Source organism: Artibeus jamaicensis, unplaced genomic scaffold (genome assembly GCF_021234435.1).
Source record: "Artibeus jamaicensis isolate MK-2021 breed Jamaican fruit bat unplaced genomic scaffold, CSHL_Jam_final contig_76, whole genome shotgun sequence".
NCBI lineage: Eukaryota > Metazoa > Chordata > Mammalia > Chiroptera > Phyllostomidae > Artibeus > Artibeus jamaicensis.
In genome coordinates, this window is record NW_026521954.1 from 23,602,107 (window position 1) to 23,625,853 (window position 23,747).

At 50.4% G+C, this 23,747-nt stretch overlaps 1 protein-coding gene across 4 annotated transcripts; it reads left to right on the forward strand.

The window, feature by feature from the left end:
- The first annotated feature begins 3,577 nt into the window (after nt 1–3,577).
- Nucleotides 3,578–20,466, forward strand: ZNF518B (zinc finger protein 518B). Of its 4 annotated transcripts, none has more exons than XM_037126859.2 (5): nt 3,578–3,686; nt 4,105–4,275; nt 6,117–6,466; nt 11,653–11,743; nt 13,871–20,466. In XM_037126859.2, exon 5 carries the CDS (start codon nt 14,068–14,070, stop codon nt 17,287–17,289), a length of 3,222 nt encoding a protein of 1,073 aa, XP_036982754.2. In that variant the 5' UTR covers nt 3,578–3,686; nt 4,105–4,275; nt 6,117–6,466; nt 11,653–11,743; nt 13,871–14,067; the 3' UTR covers nt 17,290–20,466. The 4 variants fall into 4 exon arrangements, with proteins under 4 accessions (XP_036982754.2, XP_053528386.1, XP_036982753.2 ...); XM_053672411.1 differs by lacking the exon at nt 4,105–4,275 and having other exon boundaries at nt 13,871–14,469; nt 16,822–20,466; XM_037126858.2 differs by lacking the exon at nt 4,105–4,275.
- Nucleotides 20,467–23,747: the final 3,281 nt, after the last annotated feature.

Consider the following 23,747-nt stretch of genomic DNA (forward strand, 5'->3'; position numbering starts at 1 on the left):
ACGCAGGACGCAGGACCCGGGGGGCACCTGGAAGTGGAGCTGAGCCGAGCGTCAGGTGCTCTGTTCTTCCCGACACCCTTCACTGACAGTTCCTCCACTTGACTCCCTTTGGCTTTTGAGAAAGGAATCCCAGAGACTGGCAGTTATTTGCCCTAGGTCACACAGCTGGCACAGATAAGTAATAGAAGCAGGATCGGACTCTGCCGCCCCTGTTCCCTGCACCACAGGGCTGAGAGAGCTGAATTTTAGTAGGAGGGCATCTTATGTGAACTCGGGGACCCCAGACAAACAGGCATTCATTCCTTTCACAGAGGAGCAACCCGAGGTCAAAGAAATGACTGGAAATTTCTGAAATGTTTTAAACAATAACAAAACATCAATGTCCTCGGGTGTCCTATTTATGCTTTGTCTTGAAGTGCCTAAGATTTACACGTCAGCCTCCCCTCCTCCCAAAGCTAGCCCGAAGTTCCAGAGTGGCTACTAGAGATCCAGCCCTTAGAGATCTGATCCTTTTCCAAGGCGCCAGGTCCTTCCTCACTGGCAGAATCTGGAGAAATGACTCGCAAAGATCACACACTTCGTGAGTAGCTAGGATAACCCAAAACTGCCCTTCCTTCTCTTTCTCGGTCATGCCCAACTGGGTCCACCTCAGGGCCTTTGCCCATGCTCTTCTCCCCATGTGTCAAGTTCTTTTCCATCTTCATGGGCTGGTTCTTACTCATGACTTAGAGTTTATCTTCAGAGTCCCCTTCACTGAACCTTTCAGGTCATCCTTTCTCTTGCTTTGCACTATGTCCACATCAAACTACCCAGTTTTATTTTCTCCCTCGCCTCTAGCACTCCCTAATTACATACTCCTTTACTTGCTCAAGCTCTACAACCCCCAACGAAACAAATGCTCCCAGAGGGCAGAGCCTCATCTTGTTCATCCTGTCATCATCTAACCTGTGCCAGCAAGAAAAAAAAGCACTCAAATGTTTGTCAAGTGAATAACTGAAGGAACGAACGTCAGCTCCCAGCCCTTACACGCAATGACTGGTTTTGTCCATGTATCTTCCCTCTTTTCTCTTGTATGTTAGGCAGTCATACCTGGGAGCTTGTATCGGTTTCTTAGGGTTGCTATAACAAATTTATTATTTTAAGTTCTAAAGGCTAGAGGCTAGAAATCTAAAATCAACTGTAGCAGGTCCTTGCTCCCTCCAAAACCTCCAGGAAAGTCTCCCTTCTTGACTTTTCCAGCTTCTGATCGCCCCAGGTGTTCCTGGCTTGTGGCAATTATCACTCCAATCTTGACCTTTGTCTTCACGTGCCCCCTTTCTCTGAGTCTTGACAAGGCTTTCTCCTCCCCTAATCTGTTTCTTCTTTAAAGATGCCAATCATGGGATTAGGATCCCACCTAACGATCTTATCTCTCTAATCTCGGCTATGTCTGCCAGACCCTATTTCCAAATAAGTGCACGTTCTCAGGTGTGAATTTGCATCCCCATTCACTGGGGATTTAGGGCCCTAACATATCCTTTGAGGGGGACATAATTCAACTAACAGAGGTAATCCATGGAATGCTAAGAAAACATTTAGCCAAACTAAGCTGGAAGGTGGACAGACACGAAGGGCTGTCCTAAGTGTAAGAAAGGTTACTGGTTGAATGTCTAGAAATAACATTTCTGGGTGAAGCCTCCATGCATCCAGACTTTTAGGGAATACTTCAATTTTAAGGGTTTCTAAAGGAGTGGTTTGGATCCCAGCTCCACCCTTTTGCAGGCTGTAAACACCCCATTTCCTAACCCTTCGTGAAACATTTACGTCACTAAACTCCAGCTCCTGGGAAATGCAAAAGAATAACAGCTATTGGGCACTTCTTATCTGCCAGGGACTGTGCTGAGCCCTGACCTGCTTTCCCTTGTTCAATGCTGAGGGCTCCTCTGTGAGGCTGGTCCTATTACTCACTGAACTTCACATGAGAAACAAGGTTCAGACAGGTTAGAGAGCAGGCTCAAAGCTTCTCGCCCTGCTGGGATTTATAATGAGTTCTAACAGCAGAGAAACTTCCAGGAAACCCAGAGGGACTTTCATCAGTTCTACTTAAGAGGGCAGAGCTCTCTGTGGTGCATGAGTGGCAGTCACAAGGCAACATTTTAGGGAAAAAACAAATATTAATACTCAGACTAGGGATTCTCCAATACCTAAAATTAACAGTTTTTCCTGATGTGGCTCCTTTTGCCACTAGAAATTGCCAGGCAGGGGCCAGTTTAAATTCTCAGTGCCCTCCCAAGCCCACCCCACTCTGGAGGGTGACTTTGAACTCTGCCCTACTCTCTCTGATATGAACTCTTTGGGTTTCTGAGGAGATCCACCTGCTGACCTGAGCCCCAGGGGACAGAAGGGGCAATGAGGCAATGAGGTCAATTTTTGCAGCATAGAGTGAGGGAAGGACCTGCTGTTGGTGAGCCATCTCCAGGTCGACATTCTCTGCGCCCAACCTTTGCTATTTCAGTTTGGGACATTTTTATCCTGGTGCTGACATTTCATCCTGCAGCTGACATTGTGTCCCGAATTCCACTTCTCCGTGTCGAAGAACTGCCCTGCGTCTCCTCCCTGCTCTGGCATGATGTCAGTGCACCCTGACCTCTGGCCTCCAACAGGAAAGTGCTGGAAGCCAGTCTGGCTAGTTCCGGAGCTTTGAAACAAAGGTTCAGCTGTAACTGCTGGAGAAACTGTGCTTCCCAGTTGACGCTGCTTCCCTGCTACCATCTGCCCTTACTAAGGAGCAATTTTATTTGGTAGGGAGATGCACCTGTGGCACTGCTTGTGGGGACTCTAGCAATATGGCCGCATTCTTCCTTCTGGGAGGGGTGTATTCTAATTACACCTTCCTTTGGGAAGGACAGAAGTGAGCACATGCCTGGGTGGGGGTGGAGGGAAGTTCACAGAAAAGGTGCTGAAGTCCAGGAAGCAAGGGGGGGGGGGGGACGCCAGCATCTTCGGACTCGCCCAAAATCTTTGTCTTGTCTGACCCTCACAACTACCTCCGTAACAGATGAGGCTTCAGGTTTGAGACTCAGAGAGGTCAGGGGACTTCTTCGCCCAAGGCTCCGGCGCTAGGATATAAAGCAGCTGGGTTTCGAACCTGAGCCTTCTAGACCATCTCATTCACTGTTGCTCTAAAGAGAGGAAGAATTGGGAGAGTGAAGACCTCACTTATTTCTCTCGCCTTTACTCGCCGGCTGCTGGGCCTCAAGCTCCACGAGGGCAGGGGACAAAGGCACCCTCAGCTTGGACCCAGCCCGGCACGGAGCGGGTGAGCAGAATCAGCTCTGCTTTCGCAAGAAGGCTCCTGGAGCATGTGGATATCCAGGCTAAGCAGGGACACTCACTACACGTCGTGAATGTGGACGCATTGGGTCTAGCTCTCGGCCGGGGAACAGGGCCCCGTTGTGCCTTCGCCTTTGCGCAGCGCTGAAACCAGACAAGGAGCAGCATAGCCTCAGGGACAGCCGGGGGCGCCCGCGCCAGCCGAGCTTCTCTCTGCACTGCGCAGGCGCCGCGTGGACCCGGGCTCCGCCCCCGAGTAGGGATCTACAGCGGACCGGACCTACCGCGGGTGTGGGGCGCGGCAGCGGCGGTGGCGGTGGCAGCAACGGCCTGTGGCCTCGTTGTAGACGCTCTCTCTGGACCCAGACCGGCTGGTGAGTAGCTGAGCTGGAGGGCCAGGGCTCCAGGTTCGAATGCGCGGGGCAGGTGGGGTCTGGGTGCGGAGGAGGGCTGCGGGGGGTCGCGCCGAGGGGAGGGTGGGACCGGCAGTGCAGGCCGGCTTCTGCGTGCCCCCCCCCAAGTCTCTGCGGCTTTCTGGTCTGGTGGTCCCCAAGGCAGGCTGGCTGCAGGCTTAGAACTGGGGGAGGGGCGGATGGCAAGGGGGATTGGGTACTCGGGAGGGGAGGAGGGAAGAGAGGGGTGTTGGGGGGCAGACGGACAGAGGGACGAAAGGTGCAGAGAGAGCACAAACCCAGGGGGACTGGATGGCGGTGGGTTGAGGGTCCAGCGTCCCCTGCCTGCCCGCCTGCCTTTGTGCCGCGGAGACCCGCAGGCTCTCCCCAAACGCGCCAGGTCGCGACCCTGAAAGGCTGCGGCGTCCGGTCTGCGGTTGCTGGTGTGGAGCCTCCAAGCTGGCCTCCGGTGCCGCCCCATGTGTTTTAAATGATGCATCTCCTGGGAGAATTTCTACCGGTTGGCCGGAGCAGGAAGTGTCGTCAGGAGGCCATTTTTAAAGCCTCGGAGGTAAGCGCTGACGTGTTTTGATTTTCAGTAGTTACAAGCATCCCCCGCGATATCTCAAGGGGGGGGCAGACTGCCCCCAGAAACCACGGTGTAACTGCTGGGTACTGCGCCGTCCCTCCCAGCACCCATGCTGTTAGAGGTGGACTTGCTTCGGATAATGTGGACCGTCGCTGTGATTGTGCCAACAATAAACATGAAAACCAGTCTGGCATCGTCTTTCCTTGGGCGTTTTGGGGCATGTCCAGGGGCCGGCTTGACCACTGAGGACCGGGGCACCTCTTGCTGGGGAAGGTCTGCTTTGTTTCAGGTGCTGATGTCACTCTCCGTGGGACCTCCCCCATCCTAGCCTGCCCTTTTATCTCGTTGCCTTAGGGTTGTTGGGCACTTTCTGGCCAGGGAAGCAATACAAAAGAATGAACATTTTTAAACCAAAAAGGAAAAGCCAAAGGAGAGAATTAAAGAAAACGTTTAAGTTACTCATGTATGTTGGGTATTTAACGTCTCCCCATTAAAGTACCTCCTACTTAGAAAAACTGGCATAATGAACAATTTCTCAACCTACCATTATAAAATGAAGTGCGAAATGCTGAGCACTTTGCCTTGTTTAAAAATAAAGTCTACATGTCTAAACTGTAATGTTGTGTTAGAACCCTTAAACACTGTCCCCCAAATGTAGAATTAGAGTCACCTGGAATAAGATAGAACTTGCTCTCCAAAAGGTCAAAGGACTTTCCTACATACAGAAGAGCAGAGAGAGTAGAAGGAGTGTTTATCTCTCTGAGTCACACATGCAAAGTTCACCCCCCACCCCCGGCTGTGATGTGTGTACACACAACAGGAAATACTGGCTGGGGTTCTCGAAGCCCAGCAAATGGTGGTTTAGAAACCAGCATCGAATTGTCTCTAGGAAGAATGCAAGTAGAGTGTTCGCCTTTTTAAATTGCATGATATTGATGGATATTATCTTTAATCTAGGATGCATTTTTTAAATTATTTTTCATCTTGGATCTAAACATAGTTTAGAAAAGTAACACTTTTGTATGTATCCAGTTTTGTTACGCTGATGACATTTCTCGCAAGTGCAAGGGCAGTATTTTATTTATTGAGCTTCCTCCCTGATGTGTTATGCTAAACCAATGTAGATTTTTTAAAATCTGGTAATAGCAATTAGAAAAAAAAAGTCTATTTGCTTCTAAGGAAGAGGATCTGGGCCAGTTTTTGTGCAGAGGAAGAACAAAGAACATTTTTATCAATGCCACCAGCCAGGCCAACAGTTCTCTCTCTCATTGACTCATCCATCTATCCATCCATTCAGTGTGTATTAAGTGCCTTCCGTGGTCCAATGCTATGCTGCTGACTGTGACAAACAAGCCCCTTGCCAGTGAGGTTTTCCCAGTCTCAGTTGTTCTCTAGCTGCCTGGCAAAGATGGCCTTTCCTTCATTTGCAGATACACACACCGCCCACTGCAGTTTCCAAGATCCATTCTTAGAGTCGAAGGTGGCTAGAGATCCTCTAATCCCAACATCATCGTCATGGGGCAGTGTAGGGTGGGGAGCCATTGGACTCACCCAGGAAGAATTTTAAACGACTTGCCTGAGGCCACCCCAGGCAAAGGACATTCCGATTCATTGGGTCCTGGGGGTCCTGGGAACCCTCCCCACTGCCCCCTCCCCCTCCCCCTGCTCCAATTTACGCTCCTGTGTGACACTTTGCCCAACACCCTGCTTAAAGAAGCATTTTGGGGTACTATCCCCTTCTTTTCTGGAAGAAAAGTGCCTGTAGAAACCAAGGTTGCACAAGCCTGGGACTTTCAGTCCATGCATCTGGCTTCTGTTTGCAGGGCCGGTGGAGCAGCGCTTGCTGATGGCCCCAGGGTTCTGAGTGTGGAAGCCAGGGCCTGGAGCAGAGGCTGCATGGGCCTGGGTGCCTGAGAAGACGAGGAGGAGCCCCTGCGACCTGCTCTTGATTCTCATCGGTAGCCTGGTGGCTCCAGGCCAGAAGTTAGAACCACCTGGCACAGCAGCACCTGTGACTGCAGTTCTCGGCCTCACAGCGACTGGCAGAACACAAAGGATTTAGATTAGACACCAGCTGACCAACTCCCTGACCTTAGAAAAGCCAAGCAGCTTCTCCAGATCTGTTTTCTTACAAGAAACAGGTGATCAAGGGTGAACCTGGAGGAGTATCCAGGTAATGTATTAATCTGCCTTTGCAGACACTTTTCTGCCTGATTTAGGCCAAGATGCTTTTAAGGTTGGCGAACACAGCCGGCCACTGGGCATGCTGATCGGATCACTGGGGTTAGCAGTTACTTTCCCCCACCTCTTGTTGTTATGCTCCTTAAAGACAGCAGCCCCTGGCAGGTGTAGGGGTGAAACAGTCCTGGTGTGTGCTCATTGTGTTCACCACACCAGCCAGTGTCGGGAACACTGAGGTTTTCAGGAATCTACAAAGTCGTTACTGTGATTACGCACTTTACAGAGAGCATCAGTGATCATGTTTCCAAGGTCACGAGGCTAAGCAAGGGTAGGACCCAGAGTCTCGTTGCCTGATCACCTCATTACAGTCCAAGGCAGTGGCCTTGACCTGCATCCAAGCACCCACGGGTGGGTTAGTCATCTAAAAGACTGCCCATGGTGTTGATATTCTTGCCACTGCTGCACACTTCTCCGCACCTGTCATGTCAGGTGGTGGTTCTCAGCCTCCGCTGCACATCAGAAGCACATGGCGGGGCCCAGGCAGCCTCAGTTTGCAAGCCTCCCAGGTGATCCTGGCATCAGTGGGGTGAGCATCCATCCCGGGGACCTCTTTAAAAAGGAAGGTTAACACTCTGGACGTAGGAGAAGTGGGCACCCTAATGCAGATGGGGTTAATAATGATCGGTTTTCTGGAAGGCGTTTCTGCCATGCTTGATTATACTTTATTATGCTTTTAATCCTTTTCTTTTATGAAACTTTATTTTTCCTAAAGGCAAGAAAAGGAAATACTAGAATGTATCACGTCTTTTTTTTTATGCCAGCAAGAGCGTACTTGCTTAACTTGCTCATTTTTCCACACATAGAACTGTAAGTTTTAGACTTTAAGAACTCCAACATTGGTCGTCTTCTTTCTTTTGAAAGAAGTCAAAAAGATGCTTTCTTTCTCTTCAACTTTTTAACTGTCTAGTAGCTTTCCTTCTTTTCTGAGGTAGCCTCAGTTGACGTCCTGGACAATGTCAAGTGGAACCCAGAGTAACTCCTTTATAGACTGGGGAGGGGCGTGAGTCTTCGCCCCCCGCCACAGAGCTGCCGCCACACTGCAGACCTTGGTATTGTCGAGTCCCTTTGTTAAGCTAGGAGTTTTCTGTTTCTTTGGAGATTACTAGACTCTTCCATGTTCCAAGGGATCTTCCAAAAATATGTTGACTTATTCACAAAACACGTCCTGATTGCCGAGTGTAAGGTTACCTGCTCTTTGCATGTTTACCTTTTCCTCACATCAGCCCTGGAAATCAGGCATCACTTATTTCCTTTTTACAAATGAGAAAACTCAGGCTCAGAGAAGTTAACACATCCAGCATCACAAAGCTCTGGCATCAAAAACCCAAGTTTTGGAGCTTGTTCTGGCTGTTCCAAGGTCATCGCTCTGCCCGTGGTCACACTTCTCATGTGGACAGCAGAGGCATCAGAACAGGGACTTGCCCAGCCTTGTGCTCTGAGCTGTGCTCCAAGGGAGCCACCTGGTTCCGGAAGGAAAGCCAGGGCCCCAAGGGGATACGTTTGTCAGCAGCATTGAAACGAATAAGATCATTCATTGCTGTCCTTCCTCCTTTAGAGCCATGTACTGTTCAGTTCAATTCCGATTCTGCGTAACAGTCTGAAAAGGGTTTTGTGGAGAGAGGCAAGTTTCTTCCTGAACTTCATCCTGTGAGGAAAGTACTAAGGGTTTATGTACCTAACGTTGGATTCCCCGTGTGCCACCCCCACCCCCAGTCAGGGGTACCTGTCCATGTGCTTCTGGGCACTTTGGGTAGAATGTTTTAGAAACACACTAGCCTTTGCGAAGGCTCCATATGCAAAAGGAGCAGATGCCATTTGCGAGCGCAGACTCTGCCACCAGGCGGGGCGCTTTGCCTACATTATCCGGTTTGTTTTTCCTAATTACCTGTTAAATTTGAAGGCATCAAAGCCTGTTTCCTTGCCTGGCAGTGGACAGAGAAATTACTTGCTTAAGTAAGCAGCAAAGGGACAGGTTCGGAGTTTGGACTACAAACCTTGGACTTCATCCCCGTTGTTCTTCATGGGCACACACAGCTGCAGCCCAGCCGCTGCAGCAAATGAGGCAGAAGCCGCAGTGAAAGGCTTTCTGGGAAGAGCTTCCTAAATTTGCTTCTCTGTCCAAAAAGAATGCAGTCGGCCACACATACTGACTTTGGTAGGCATCTCTCACAAACAGAAGTGCATGTGGTGATGCATGTACCGGGCACAGGATGCTATTGGCCAGCTGCCTTTCACATGGACTTGGAGCATGGAAACCCATTGGTTTGCTACATGGGCATTGCATAGTTCACTGGGCTTGGAGAAAAGGTAATTTAGTAACGAGCTTCGGTGCATCTTCTCCGTGTCGTTCTGAGCACCTGCCAGCCACTGTGCCAGCCAGGCAGGTGGGCAGTTTTGCCCCAGAGGTAGATTACCTTTTAGGCTGTACAACCAAGGAAATAGAATTAAAATTATGAAATGAGATGCAGTGTATGTTCTGGAGAGAGCAATTGCCAGGCAGCTAAGAAGCCTGTTAGTTCGCCCGTTTGACTGTTTTTGTGATTGGCATCATTCCTTCTCTTTTTTACTAAAAAAATGGAAAATATTTTGAACAATTTATGGTGCATGCGTAACTTAGAGCTAGGCACTTTCAGCCACATTATCACAGGTAATCCTCAGGACAACCCTGCAAGGCACAGGTGCCATTGATGCCTCTGACAGCAGCGGAAGGGGACAGTTTGCCCCCATTGCCCGGGGAGCAGTGGGGTTGGGCTGTAAAGCCCTGTAATCTGACTCTGGACTCTGTAGCTTTAGACGCCATTGGACTGATTTTCTTCTAATTCTGCCAACATTGGACGTTTTCAGTATTGAGAAGTCAGATGCTTCCTTTTTAATAAGAACTTACACGTCCAGTTCTCAAAGTTGTATTTCTCTCCACAAGTTCCCATGATAAATCGTTACAAGACCAGGGCAGGCAAACGCAGTCAGAAGGGAGAGAAAGCCACCAGCAGCGATTGCTGCACTCGGGCCTCCCCCCAGGAAGACAGGACAGCCTGTGGGCAGCGTTTGGGACGCACACCCTGTGTGTGGCAGTTGTCAGGCTGAGGGCGCAGGTGACTGCACTGAAGAGCTCACTCTGTGTGTGCCGTTCCAGAACAGGCAACTTACTGCGCGCGGCCATCTTCATGTGTTAAAGTTAATAATACTGGGTGTTTCCTGTGTTTTTCAGAGCCCTCCTGCCCTATTTAAAAGAATGTCAGATTCTAGTCCTAGGAGGTAGATGCAGGGGCTTTGCGTCCACAGTGCTGTGAGTCTGGAGGGCAGATGAAGTGGTGGTGACAGTCATTTATCGGGTGCCTTCTCCATGTCAGGCACACGCGGGCACAGCCCTTCATCTGCAGTGTGTTGTAGAATCCCCAGCCTTCAGCCTGTGGGGCAGTAGGTTTGCCAGGAAGACCCAGCTGGTTGTACTTGAATGTGAACCAGATAGAGGAAGTTGGTGGAGGGATCGGGGGACAAAGGGGACATTGCCCAGGTCTGCTGTGGCCTCAGGTGCTGTCCTCTTGGTCCATTTACCTTTGACTTGGGGTGTTACATCTGAGATCTCACCTCTGCTTGACTAGCCACACAAGTTACAAAGAGCAAAGAGAATGTGTCGTCTTGTTTTAAGGAAGCCTGACATCTGTTTCAGCTGGACTAAGGGAAATGTCAGTGTAGAAACATGGAATTACTTCGAGAATGGTTCGGTGGTCAGGAAGCTACTTTCTCCCAGGCGATGTAATACAGTCGTGACCTAGATGTCTGGCCTTCCCCATGAACTGTGTTTGCTGGTCACAGCTGCAAGCTGCGCATTGGCCCCCGTCCCCGTGGACTTCTAATTCCACATCACTGCTGAGGGGATTTTGCAAAAGTGCCTCCAAGGGGACTGCGTGCCTCGGGCTCTCTGGGCGGCATGGTTCACTGTCCAGGGGCCCTCCTCCTCGGCACGTTCTGCCTGCCTTGCTGAGGTACCCGGTCATATCGTCCAGTAGCTCAGGATGGTAAGTCTTCAGTTTTAGGAGGAGTGGCAGCCCACGTTCTAAAAGGCTCAGGGGGGGAAGATGGCAGAACTGTCTGTGACTTTTGAAGACTTGGAGGCCAGAAACGGCGCTAGGAAGCCGGCCGTGCCCAAGTGGAATCCTGGTCCAGACGATGCTCCCAGCAGAGCACCTCGTGGCGTGGTTTGTTTGAGTTTCTTAGGGCTGACAGCTAACACATCAGGTGTTGGTTGGAAGAGCTGGGGAGCCAGCCATGCCGGGCAGCCTGTGACTGTTGCCTGTCCCGTTTTCTTCCCCCCCGCACCCCCCCGGAACTGGTAGCATTGGGAGGCTGGTCCGTGAGAGGTGTGCAGGTCTGTGAGCGACATTGGGAACTGAGGACCGGGTGGGGGGAGGTGTGCAGGGAGCAGCCACTCTGTCCAGAGAGACTGGGTTGTTTGCAGCTCCAGAGGGCGGTTTCGTTTTTCATGCAGGGTCAGCTCCTCACCATGAGAACTGTGGCAAAATGCGCTGCCCAGAGACAGAAGGAGTTTTATTTGTGGCTGCATGGCAGCTGGTGCAGATGTTTTAAAGGGCTCTGATGGTGCTGGAAGTTGCAACCAGCGACTTCTCGTGCTCTCATCAGACTAACACAGTGTGCGTTTACTGCCCACAGGTGTCCCCTCCCTCCCACCTCCACCACCACGGGGTGGGGGGGAGCCCCGCCCCACCTGGGATTGACGTTCACTAGCTAAGGGTTGGAGCCCAGGAACAGCTGTGTTAGCTGTGTTCCTGAGGCACGTCCAGATTCAGGAATCCCTGGACCGGTCCCCTTTCAGCCCTTCCATTCCTGGGGCCTGTGGCTCCGTTGGGCTCTGGCTGCAGCCATGGTGTGCCCTGTTGAGGCAGGGTGAAGACGCTGAAGGGAACTGTCGATGTTAGTGGAATTCTTAGATGACAGGAAGTGTGTGATTTCAGGGACCAGCAGCATCAGACTGGGCTTGGAAGTAACCTAGGTGAGCGTAGACCAGCAGGCGGGGGAGGGGGAAGTCCCCGCAGTGCTCTGCTCCCTCCGCTCCGCCAGCTGATGACATCTGGAATGTTAAATTGTGTCGCCTTCTAGGGGCTGCTCCGGAAGTTCTGCCTGCTGTGTGTAGCAGGAGTGCAGAGGAGAACAGAAGTCCTGGTCTTGGACTGCGCTTACCAGTTCGCCAGTAAGTGTGTCCCGCCCTACAAGGCATGTTTGAGCTCGGAGGGGGCAGACAGCAGCCGCCAGGCCGCCATGCACTTGACCGGTCCTGTTACTTGCACACTGGCGGTGGTGCTCTTCGGAGGGAGTCCCTGCATGCCCTTGGGCTCCATGGCCAGTGAGAACGGCTGCTCAGAGGAGATAACTATTGTTTGCAAAAGCAACAGAGGGGAAGATGACACTCTAAGAACAATCAAGCTTTGTGTCCATTGTGGTACGTTCTTAGGAAGTTTTCCAAAAATGCTTGAGAAGGGCAGATTTTAATGCGAGGTCTGGACCTGCCTCAATTGTTTCTCTCGACCCTGTAGAGCAACCTGCTCCCTCAGACCAGCTTTCCAGTCTCTTCTATGGCTCCTGGCCAGCCAGTGTGCCCCAAGGAAGCCGCCAGCCTTCCCGCAGTGCTGTCCTCGCGCAGCCGACACTGTGCACCCCGGGGGGGGGGGGGGAGCTCTGCGCACCTGGATGAGCCCAGGGAACCTCAGAGGCGCCCCTGTGTGCTCCACCTCTGCGGTGGGAGTGGTGGGCAGCTCTCCCCAGTTCTCCTTGCCAGGTGAAAACATTGAAGCTCAGAAGGTTTAAGTGAATTTTTAAGGTCATTAAAAAAAGGCTTTGAACACATCCCAAACCGCACTGGTTTGTGCATAGTGCTAGTTGTGAATTCTGGGGGAAGAAAGTGTCCTTACTGGTACTTAATAATAATTAACTACTGTATTTTGCTGTGTATGATTGCGCCCACATTTTTGTGCACATTATGGACAGATTATACCCATTATTGTACCCATGCTATGTAATCATTATACCCATGTATAATGCACATCTGTATTTTTCCCTCAAAACTGGAGGCAAAAAAGTGCGCATTTTACATGGCAAACTACAGACTTTCTATGTGCACTACTCGCTGTGTTACTGGTGGCACTCACCCCATCAAAATAGCTCTGCCTCCACCGCCACCGTCGGGGCCACTTCCCATCCCTCAGGTCTCTCCGCTGCCGTTGTTTCTCCCCCAGCCGCTGGAGGCTGGCACTAGCATCTGCTGCCCCCATCCCGTCCCGCGGCTGCTGCAGCCACTCCCTGGCTCTTTCTCACGGAGAGGAGAGGCCGAGTCCCAGGACCCCGTGTTGTAGGTCCTGCCTCGGCCAGCCCCCAGTCCCTGGTTCTCTGCCATTCACACCTCGCTCCCCCGCCTGGCTCCTTCCCGTCCCTCTGCTGCTCCAGGCCCCGTTCCACAGACCTTTGCTCCTCCTGCCTGACACTCCTTCCCCCAAACTACCACGTGCTCGCTCCCCGGCTGCTCTGGGGTCTCTGCTCAGAGTCCCGCCTATCTGGAGGCCTTCGCTGGCTGTCCTCGCCTCCACGCCCAGCCCTGCAGCTTTATCACAGAGTTACTCCCTACCCCTGCCATCTGTTGTGGTATTTTGTTCCCAGATATATAACCTACCCACTCCCCGCCGTGTACCCTCACGGGCATAGGGACTAGTTTGCTTTGCTCACTCCCCTGCAGCCTTAGAACAGTGCCCGGCCTACGACAGAGATGTCGAGGGAGGAAGACGTGTCCACCCCACACTGTCGGTGTTGACCCACCGCTTGAGAGCGAACGGAGTGTGCGTGACCATAGCAAGTGCAGTGCCGGGGTCCACACTGGGCGTCGGCTGTGCTGCAGAGACAGTCGGACTCTTGTTCCGGGGCCCTGGCTGCTCCGCTGGGCAACTCGAATGTGTGAGAGCGGAAACAATGTGTGGCACTAGCTGCTAGTGAGGCGAGCGTGAAAGTACACCTGTGACTCCGCTAGGACCCACTCGGTGACATTTAAAAATAACCGTCCCTGACAGAGGCTGTTTGAATGATGGCTGTGACTTCCTTATTGCCGTTGATGTTCAAAGCTGGTCTAAATTGACGAGTTTGAAGCTAGTTTCAGTTTGTTTCTTATTTGCCAGCTCGGTTGTGTTATGTGTTACTCACATGCGTCTAAGGTACTATGTCAAGATACAGCATAAATCCCCAAGGTCATTTACAGAGTAAGTTTGGAAATAGCTCGGCTAACCCTTTTGTTCATACGTTCATCACGCTCTCTGATTTCTTTTCTCCCCTTTAGGGTGGCCTGGAATGCCAGAGACTCGGACACAGTCATGTTTCAGGGCCACGCACCTGCATGGTGGTATTTAAAAACAGATAACTAAGTATGCTTCCGGGAAGTAACCACATGTCCGCCAGCCACTGTTTGTTGAAGGGTGCCTCTGAAGGATTCTATCATGCCAAGTCTTTCTGGATCTCAGCGGACTCTGTTAAGAAATGCAAATAAAGAAGATGAAGGATATTGGACAGCAGTTGTTCAGTTCACAAGTGAATGATGGACACAGTTCTTTGACCATGTCGCCTAGACAGCCTAACGCTAATAGAGCCACTCGGCCAGACAGACAGGAAGCCCAGTCACCTCTGTACCAGGGCTCGGAGGCGGAGGCCGCCCTGCTGGCCACCGCCACGTGTGCCAAGTGCAAGAGTGTTCACCAGATCCCTCCCCAGGATCTGAGGAAGGGGCCCGGGCAGGGCCCAAAGGAAGACAGATATGTCTGCTTCCAGTGCAGCCTCGGGGTGGCTTCGCCCCACCTGCCTTTTGGAAGCAGTAATCCCAGTGCTGCTCATCTTGGAAATAAAGCCGAAACCATCGCAAGCCCCAGCAATAACAAGTTCAAGGTAAGGAACTTTAAACCAGGCAAGTACTATTGTGATAAATGTCGCTTTTCCACAAAGGATCCTCTGCAGTACAGGAAGCACACACTTCAACACGAAGAGATCAAGTTCATTTGCTCTCACTGCAGCCACATCTCCTACACGAAGGGGGAGTTTCAGAGGCACCTGGTGAAACACACAGGCATCTTCCCATACCGGTGTGAGTACTGCGATTACGGTGCTATTCGAAATGACTACATCGTCAAACACAGGAAGAGGGTTCACGAGAAGGCTGGCGGGAAACGGCCGCCCAAAGCTGTCACCAGGCCAGAGCCAAAAAGGACCAGCATGTCGAGACAAAGTGCAGAGCTTTCAAAAGCCTCTGATCCAGGCTCCACACTACAGAGCAAGTTGTCCGATCAACTTTCAAGGTTCTCCTTACAGACTAACAAGGACAAAATGCACAGCATCACGTTGGTACCCGAATTGAAAGAATACCAGAAAGATGTGGTGTGTGTCCCCAATAAGGGGCCCCTGCCAGAGCCCAGTGAAGTCGGGGTGTTGGAGAACAGAAGTGTGGAAGTGGAAGTGCTCTCCCCGGCCACAGAGCCTGTTCAGCCCGGAATGCCGCTGACCGTGGTGGCACCAGCGGAGCTCGTCGTCCCTGCCAACTGTTTAGCTCAGCTGGTGGATGTGAAGGTTGTCAATGGAACACAACAGCTTGTTCTGAAACTGTTTCCTCTGGAAGAAAATAACCGCCTAGAGGCTGGTGGGAGTGTTAGAGGTCATTCTGGGCGTACGAGTAAAGAGAAGGGTTCAGATGGACGAGAAAAAACGGCTTCTGCAGAACAAACCAAGTCCCTGATGATCGAAGGGAAAGTTGGAGAACTCGGAGGCCTGGATAACCTCCGGTCAGTTCAGAAGCAAGTTAAAAATGTGAAATGGATAAGGTCTTACGATATGTTCATGTCCAATTCTAGTGTGTACAGCTGTGCGGAGTCCCTTCTCAACTCGGCTAGAGCTGGGGACTTGCAGAAAAGAAGCCCTATGTACCCTCACAGAACTGCCCTTCCTCCCGCTGCCCTGAAAGACCACTCTCCGTTATCTATAGTGAAAAACAGTGTTTTGCGTAGTCTCGGCACTACATCACATCCTTTCCCCTACAAAGCTGCTGTTCCTTTTACAGACGGCAGGAAACGCTTGCACAGTGACCCACGACAGTGTTTTCCTCTCACGGCATCACCTACTACCATCTCCTTCTCTGGAGAAAACGGCTTTCTGCCCATGAGTAAAAATGACTTGGAACCTAGACGTGAGATCAGTATACCTGTAAGAATGGTTCCATCTGCTAGGAAGCTGAAGGACAGCCAGACAGAGGACTACAAAGCAGTTTCAAACACAGGCCAGATTTCCTCTCAATATAGGAGTGAGTATTTACACATAAACATAACAGGAGAAGATAGAACCAGATCTCAACAGCCTGGGGAGGAGCCTTTGGTGTTGAAGAATTCTGAAAGAACTAATGACCCTTTTGACGGTCCAGTCATCTCATCGGTGTTTTCCCTGAGCTCTGGATCTGAAGACGTCCCGGAGAGTGTTAAGTGGAATAGTTCAACTTCCAAAATAAAGTCAATTGAACTCTTGCGCAGAAAGATTGCTCAGTTAATTGAATCCTGTGGCAAGCCTTCATCTCTGGCTGCAAGTAATGCACAACGTCGTTCTGTAGGGCAGGCAACAAAGGGAACTTCGAAAGCTACCCCTGAAGAAATTAATGTGCCATTTACTGGTAGTGGCTATTCTGCAGGTACTCTCTCAAAACCTCGGGATGATGGTGGTATTAGTGGGCGACAAATATATCCACCATTTGTAGAAGGCAGCAATGGGAAAACCGAAAGCCGAATAACCAGGAAGGCTCCTGCTGCTACTCCAGTGTTGATCCCCAAAGGGGCAGTGTTGAGGGTTCTCAATTCCTCCAAGGATGCCCACATTATAGAGGCCACGTGTGAAGCTCCTGTCAGCATCCCTTGCAGTGAGACCCAGTTAATAAAACCCATCCCGCTCTGCCCAGTGAAACCAGTAGACTTGGACTTACAGGCTTCGACAAGTGAGAGCAGGCCAATAGACATGTCTCATAGCCTTGACCCATCACTTCGGCCTAAACCAAGAAAAGAGAGTGCTGTTTATAGTGCTACCCTGAAAAAAATTGGCCCCGTGCACAGTCAGCAAGGAAGCAGTGAATTGAGTAAGCAAGGGAAAGTGCTTTCTAGACGTCTTCCAATAAATAAAAATAAAGCCAAGCATGTCAATCCCTCCAAGAAGAAAAGCAAAATTCAGGCTGATCCCAGCCACTGTCTCAAGGAGCCTTCGATTTTTCAGGTTGCAAGACAGCTTCGACTGATAGCAGCCAAGCCGGACCAGTTGATTAAATGCCCCCGTCGGAACCAGCCTGTCATCGTGTTAAACCATCCTGATGTCGACTCACCGGAAGTGACCAATGTGATGAAGGTAATAAACAAGTACAAAGGCAATGTCCTCAAAGTCGTCCTGTCGGAGAGGACCAGGTGTCAGCTGGGCATCAGGCGGCATCACGTCCGGCTGACCTACCAGAACATGGAGGAGGCCAATCAGATAAAAAGACAAATGATGCTGAAAATGAAACTGAAAAAAGTCCACAAAAACAACTACCAGGTGGTGGATTCCTTGCCCGATGACTCGCAGTGCACATTCAAGTGCTGGTTTTGTGGACGGCTCTACGAAGACCAGGAGGAGTGGATGAGTCACGGCCAACGGCATTTGATAGAAGCAACTAGAGATTGGGATGTTCTTTATTCCAAGGGCAAATAAGGGAAAAGTTGGTGTTTGAAGCAAATTGTTTTTCTTTTAGTTTATTCTGGTTAGGGTTGGGTGTTGTTTTGTTTCGTTTTGGTTTTTTTCTCTCATCCTTGACTCAGTAGGAGAAACACAGGTTGTGGGAATGTGAGCATCGTTCGTTCTTCAGATCCCTGCTTAGGGGTGTTGAGAACCAGGAGTCGGGCTCAGCCAGATACGTGACCGGAACTTGGAAGGTGTTTGAAGCCTCTGCAGGTGTACGCACAAGTATGTGGACATACTTTTTCCTGGAGAGAAGGGAAACTTTCAGCAGATTTCCATGGGATCTGAGATTTCTTTGTTTGGCACCCTTTTCCTAAGTAGATGCAAAGCTCTCGTGACCCATTTGGGGCTGAGCTGAGAGTGTTTTACGTGCCCTTGTAACAGAAGCTACTGATGAATTAAACCCATGTCTGGTGTGCACACACATACCCCCCTTTTTTGCCATAATTTGTCTGAATATTTGGTACTTAATAGAAATTATATTTTCTACAGTTGTTTTAAATTTGGTGACAAAGTGGCCATTTTTTAAAAATCCCTCATCCCTCTAGGATCCTTGATAAGTGTTCTTTGTAGCAGAGAGAACTGTGCATTTTCAAAAAATGTTTGAGAGTCATTGTAAGGGTTTGCCTGAATTTGCTGTTTCAACAGCAAGTGTTAGGGAAGAAAAATCATTTTCAAGCTTTTGCATTCTTTTTAAGTACAGTTTTTCAGTTTGTGATGATTGGAGCGGGAACGTGCCTTTTTGCAAAACAGAAAGGGTCACGGAGGGAAAGTGTCTGAAGTCGTCTCCTGTCCGCCCTTGGCCCTCTCGCAAAAGCAGCCAATTAAAAATGGGAACCAACAGGCTTCTTACCACAGCGATTAGACCTGGGAAGGTAACTCGAGGTTGGCATGCAGAGACCGTTTGGCGTCAATGCGGCAGAGCTGTCCTTTGGAGACCGTCCGCAGACAGGGCTGAAGACCGCGTGCCGGCCAGCGCTGCAGACGCTGCCCCCAGGCTGTGCTGCCTTTCTGAACGGGCCCACCTGTGGGACAGAATCACTCCCCACTCCCCTCCCCTCCTGTCCCTTTTTTCCTTGTGCCTTTGAGGCCCATAAAGCTTTCCCTCGGAAAAATAACTAAAAACTGCCAGGAATCCACTAAATGGAAACATGCCACCACCTCTGCTGTGGTTACAGGAACACTGTCCCAGGTTTTCACCAACCACAACAGTCCCCTTCTAGTTGACCTTAGCCACAGTCACACTGTCTCCGTTGCTCAATTTTCCTAGGAAGCAACTCCCAAGAACATTCCTGCTCCCTCTGTCCCATCAGATGTCAGGACCCATGCTGAGCAGCACTCACAGCACCTTCGTGTGCGTCAGGAACAGCCCACCCCTTGCACCGTGGGGCCTCTTGGGCAGACAGTCGGTGGGCAGGTGGGGCTCAGACTGCAGCTGGGCTCCAGCTGCCCTGCAGAACGACACTGGCTGAGCCACAAGGAGCCCAGCGCCTGAGTGCTCCTCACCGCAAGCACCTCCATCAGGGCCGTGCTGGCGAAATGAGCGCAGCTGGGGACTCGCGCCTGGGTGATGTTTGTGTGGCTCTGGGGAGTCGGAGACTGTTTTCCCCCATGTGGGAAAGTCTTCGATTACCCTCTTGTAGGTGGGATTGCAGTTGTTCTTGGTGATCATTTCTTATTACAGGCAGTTAGTATGTCTTGTGTGATTCAGGACATCATTGAGTTGATTGGTTGCTTTTTTGTTGAAATTTGGATTTTTATATGTGTATATATGTGTATGTACACATACCAATATTTTTTACCATATGAGAACTGTAGTAGCTAATTTTCTGATTTCCTATTTTATAATGAAATTAGATGGGTTAGAAAATATAAAACATTTTGTATTCTAGAAATAATTTATTTTGGGAGTACCTTTTTATAATAGTCTGGTCTCACTTTTAGAAAATGGAAGCACAGTGAATGTGGGTCTGATCTGTAGGGACGAGCGGGAGTGGACACCCCGCAATCCCGGTCCTGGCAGTATCCGGTCCCCGGCATTTCCGGTCGGTGCTCTTTGGGAAATGGAACTGTGGGCAACTCCACTACACAAAGGAGGCCGTTCTGTGCCCCTCCAGCATGAGAGGGGCCTCCAGAGACAGTACAAGGAGGAGAAGAAAAGGCGGTGACTTATTTTTCCCCTCCTATACCTCACTACTTAGTAGCATCTCTTCTGAAAGCTTCCGCTACAGCCCATCAGGAGAGAGGACCTCAACAGGTCAGAGTGTTCAGTGTCGACGTGAAATACTCACACTTGGCAGCATCAACTCCTTTTCAAGTATTACCTACAGCAGTCAGTGTACTTGTACAGAGCTAACTTTCGTGGGTAGGATGTGTAGCTCAGCTTTGGGGGGGGTGGGGTTTCCGAGTGACCAGTACTTGTAAGGAATTAAGAGGGCCCCTGGGAGGCACAAAAAGAGAGAGCAGACAGTGGCCGTCTCCCCTGGGGAACAGACGTTAGGAAGTGGCTTGTTGACATGCAGCTAAGTGTCCTGAAGTGAGTCGCGGCAGCGTCTCTGACAGTCGGAGAAGGTAGCAGAACTGTGTTGAGTATTTGTACTCGTTGCAATGATTTCGAAGGACCTGTGTTCACTAAATGGTATTAATTGCACTTACTAATGAAAACATGTTATGCTTATTTTTTTAAAGTAGATTTTCTTTGGGGGAGCAGAAATGAGATGCTCTTGTTATATTTATGATATGACAAAGAGTGAAAGTTTTTAAAAAATAACTAGTAGGTTATACTTCACTCACATTGTGATCTGCAGCCCCAAACAGTGTTGTGAAGCCCTCTGCCGAGCCGAGTGCTGTGGAAGGAAACCCGTGTGTGAGCCCCCGAAAGCCCCGCCCCCCTGCTCTGGGACGAGCCGCCGAAGCCATCGTCCCGGAGAGTGAGCGTGTAATGCTGCTCGGCCTTTCAGATGATATTTGAATCTGTCCGTGTCAACGTGAGCAAAAACTGAAACATTTCATAACTGTTCTAAGCGTTATTAGAGATCCTGTGTTAACAGTTTGTGTGCCCGCTGCTCTGTTTTGGAAACACATTTATATAGAGAAGCTGGAGTAAATTTTGTTAAATAAAGCGACTGTCAAATGGTCTCTACCTTTTCATTTCTAATGTCAAGCGGTGTGGCTGTTTGGTGCATTTCAGAACCACGTAAAGTCCAGCTGGCGTCACTGGGTGTGCGGGGGCCTTGCCTTTCCTGGGGCCTGTCACGAACGTGATGCCCTGTGGGTTGACCCTGAGACCAGGCCAGTGCAGTGTCGGTCTGTTCCGGTGGAACTCCACGAGGTGCTGGCTTGGACCAGTTTGCAGTTTGCCCAGCTGTGTCTGTAGCCTCATCAGCCAAGTCTGGGGCACTGCCTGCGCAGCTCCACCGGGAGGGACCTGCTGGGCCACAAGGGTAGCTTCACCGTGGACGCCAACAGCACCTGAACGCAGCCGGCCCACACGTGCGGGAGGGTGGGTGTGAGGATGTTTGCAGAGGCCTTAAGGAGTCAAAAAGGGAGGAGAGATTGGGACTTGAGGTGACCATCGGCAGACTCCTGGGGAAAACAGTTGGGAGTTGCTTAAAAACAGCGGTTTGGCTGATTGTCACCTACGTTGAAATGAGTCGTCCTCTAATCCTACAGATGGAGTCTAATAAATTGTCACCTCTGGCTATTTAAGGAGGAGTAGGGGTCAAATGTGGCAGGAAAGGCCTGAATGGGCTTTGTATCAGGCATGGGCCACCAAGGAGGCTACAGTGGGACTAGGAGAGGACTGGGGCAGAAATTAACTTCAAGGCCATAAAGGTAGCAAGGGGCAGCCACTGATCCGCCTTTCATCACCAAGAAAACAGGTCAGTGGTGCCCAATTCCCTGGGTGTACGTGCTGAAGCCTGCAGAAGCACCGTGGTACCCCCCACACCTGTAATACGTACGGTTTTGCGACATAGCCCTTGGCCACAGGCTGCAGTCGGGGCAGGGACTGACTGCCTTAAGGCACCAGCGTGTATGAGACGCTGGTTGGGATGAGAGCTGCGCTAAGGGGCGCGGGCCGGTCTGGAGCAGAGCTATTCAATCGAAATGCATTGTGGGCCACATGCGTGATCATGGCTTTTGAGCAGCTACATTTGAAAGAGTGAAGAGGGCAGCTAAAGTTAAACATATTTGACCCTATACATCTAAAGTGTTACTTGAACTTTTTAATCAACATAAAATTAAAATATTTTATGTGTACACAAATCAATACGGTGTTTACTAAAGATACTCTATACATTTTTTTTAAGCCTTCAGACCAGCAAGATGACAGCTAGTGTGGACAGGAGAGGAGAGTGGACAGATTGAGGAAAAGGGAAAAGGACTCCTGGACAGCAGTGGTGATTGTAGGGGGGAGGGTGTAAGGGGACTAAATGGTAACAGAAGAGAGTACAATGAAGATTGTGTTCAAAAAACTCAGTTTTTCAGTAACCCTAGCCTCATCTCAAAGTCTAGTGGCTACCGTGTGAGACAGCAATGACAAGGGGGACATGCTGCATTGTGGACGTTACTGTCCGAGCTCCTCGATTGGAAGGAGGCGTGTTGATTTGGGAAACTCAGAAACTTGGGTGGGCTGGGTCCCATTAACTGCCGCCGGGGAACTGCCGGTTCTGTGCCAGGCTGTGTGTTCGTGTCCCGCGGTTCTATTTTTAGGTCTATACCTTAGAGAGTTGTTACACCTGTGACTTTGAGGTTCTTTCTTTCCCAGCCCTAGTTGGTCAGCCCTACAAATGTTTCTCATGCACACCGAAAGCCCACAGTCTGGCAGGAACTCCTCATCTGACGGTGGGGGTGGGCCTCATCTTGTCGCTGAACCATCGGAACCACCCGCACTTGGTCACCATAGCAGGGAAAGAGCAAGAAGCGAGGGACACAGGGAACACTTCCTACAGCCTCCTTCCAGAACAGGTCACAGACCCAAGGGGCTCTGCAGCGCCGCCTGCGTGTGCAGGACAAAAGGGCAGTGAATCGGCCACCAGGGGCCTCGGACCCTCTGGCCCCCACCTGGGCTGTTAGTGGCAGTTGCCGTGTGGAGGGCAGCTGGCCAACCTCCCTGTTGGGAAACGACAGTCGGCCCAGAGCTGGTGACGACGCGGAGAAGCAGGAACTTCGATGCGCTGGGGCCACGGCGAGACTGGGTGCGGCGGTGCATCGCCCCGCTCTGGTTTCCCTGACCCCCAGGCACGGCCCTGTGCTTCTGCACGTGTTGAATGGACATTTTCCTCTTCTGTGCACAGCCTGCCGGTATTTTGCCCATTTTACTATTGAAGTATGTACTTTAAAAAGAAAATATAGTCATTTCAAAAATCCGTAAGGAAAAAAGTTTTCCTTTAGGTTTGAGGCTTATGCTTTTTCTTTTATTTTCATTTTTAGAGAGGGGAAGGGAGGTAGAAAGGGAGAGAAACATCAATGTGTGATTCTCGCATGCTCCCTACTGGGGACCTGGTCCACAGCCCAGGCATGTGCCCTGATTGGGATTGAACCAGTGACCCTGTGGCTCACAGGCCGGCACTCGGTCCACGGAACCACACCAGCCAGAGCCATTGTGCTTTATTTTAGAAGTCCATTCCTACCTTTGGGTCGCAGAGATAGTCTTTGTTAAAAATGAACTTCCATAGACCAGTGGACACCATAATAAGTTACAAGCTGTCAGTTACAGGCATCAGAATCTATCTCAAAAGGATCTCAGACTAAATTCTTTAATATAGAAAATGCCTAAAGCAGATTAGGTTCATATCCTCACTAAAGTCAGTCACAAGTGGATTAGTCACTCCGTTGTCCGAACACCCGTTTTGGAGAGACCCAGGCTCTGCTCCCTGGTTCCAGGGTGCGGCAGGTCTGTGTGGGTTCATGGCCGAGTCCTGGGGCTGCTGCATTGCCCTGCTTATTGGGATTCTCCTTCCAAGTGGACCCTAAGAGGCAGTTTGCCATTGGCAGAGGTGCCTGTAAAGCAGGGAGACTTTCCCTAGCAGGAATTTTAAAGCTACAGTAATGCTCTTGGCTCTTCCAGATGCATCTTTAAACCAGCTTGTTGATCCCCGTTGAGATTTTGACTGCAAGAGCATTTAACTCACAGATGCACTTGAAAAAGACTGGCGTCCAGGGGAACACGTTAGTACTGTTTAGGCCAGCAATTGGTTTGGAAATAGAACAGAAATAAAGTGTTAGACCAAGCATGTTTTACCATTTATCCCTTTTTTGGGGAAAAGATCTCATTCATAGTAACAATAAAAACTGTAGGTTGCATGATCGATCAACGCCGTGAAGAAGGAAGAACTTGAGACCATATAATTTGCAAATAGACAGTTCAGCAAATTGCCAAGTGCAAATGCAGTGTTTTAAAAATCAGTTGAATTCATAAACATTGGCAA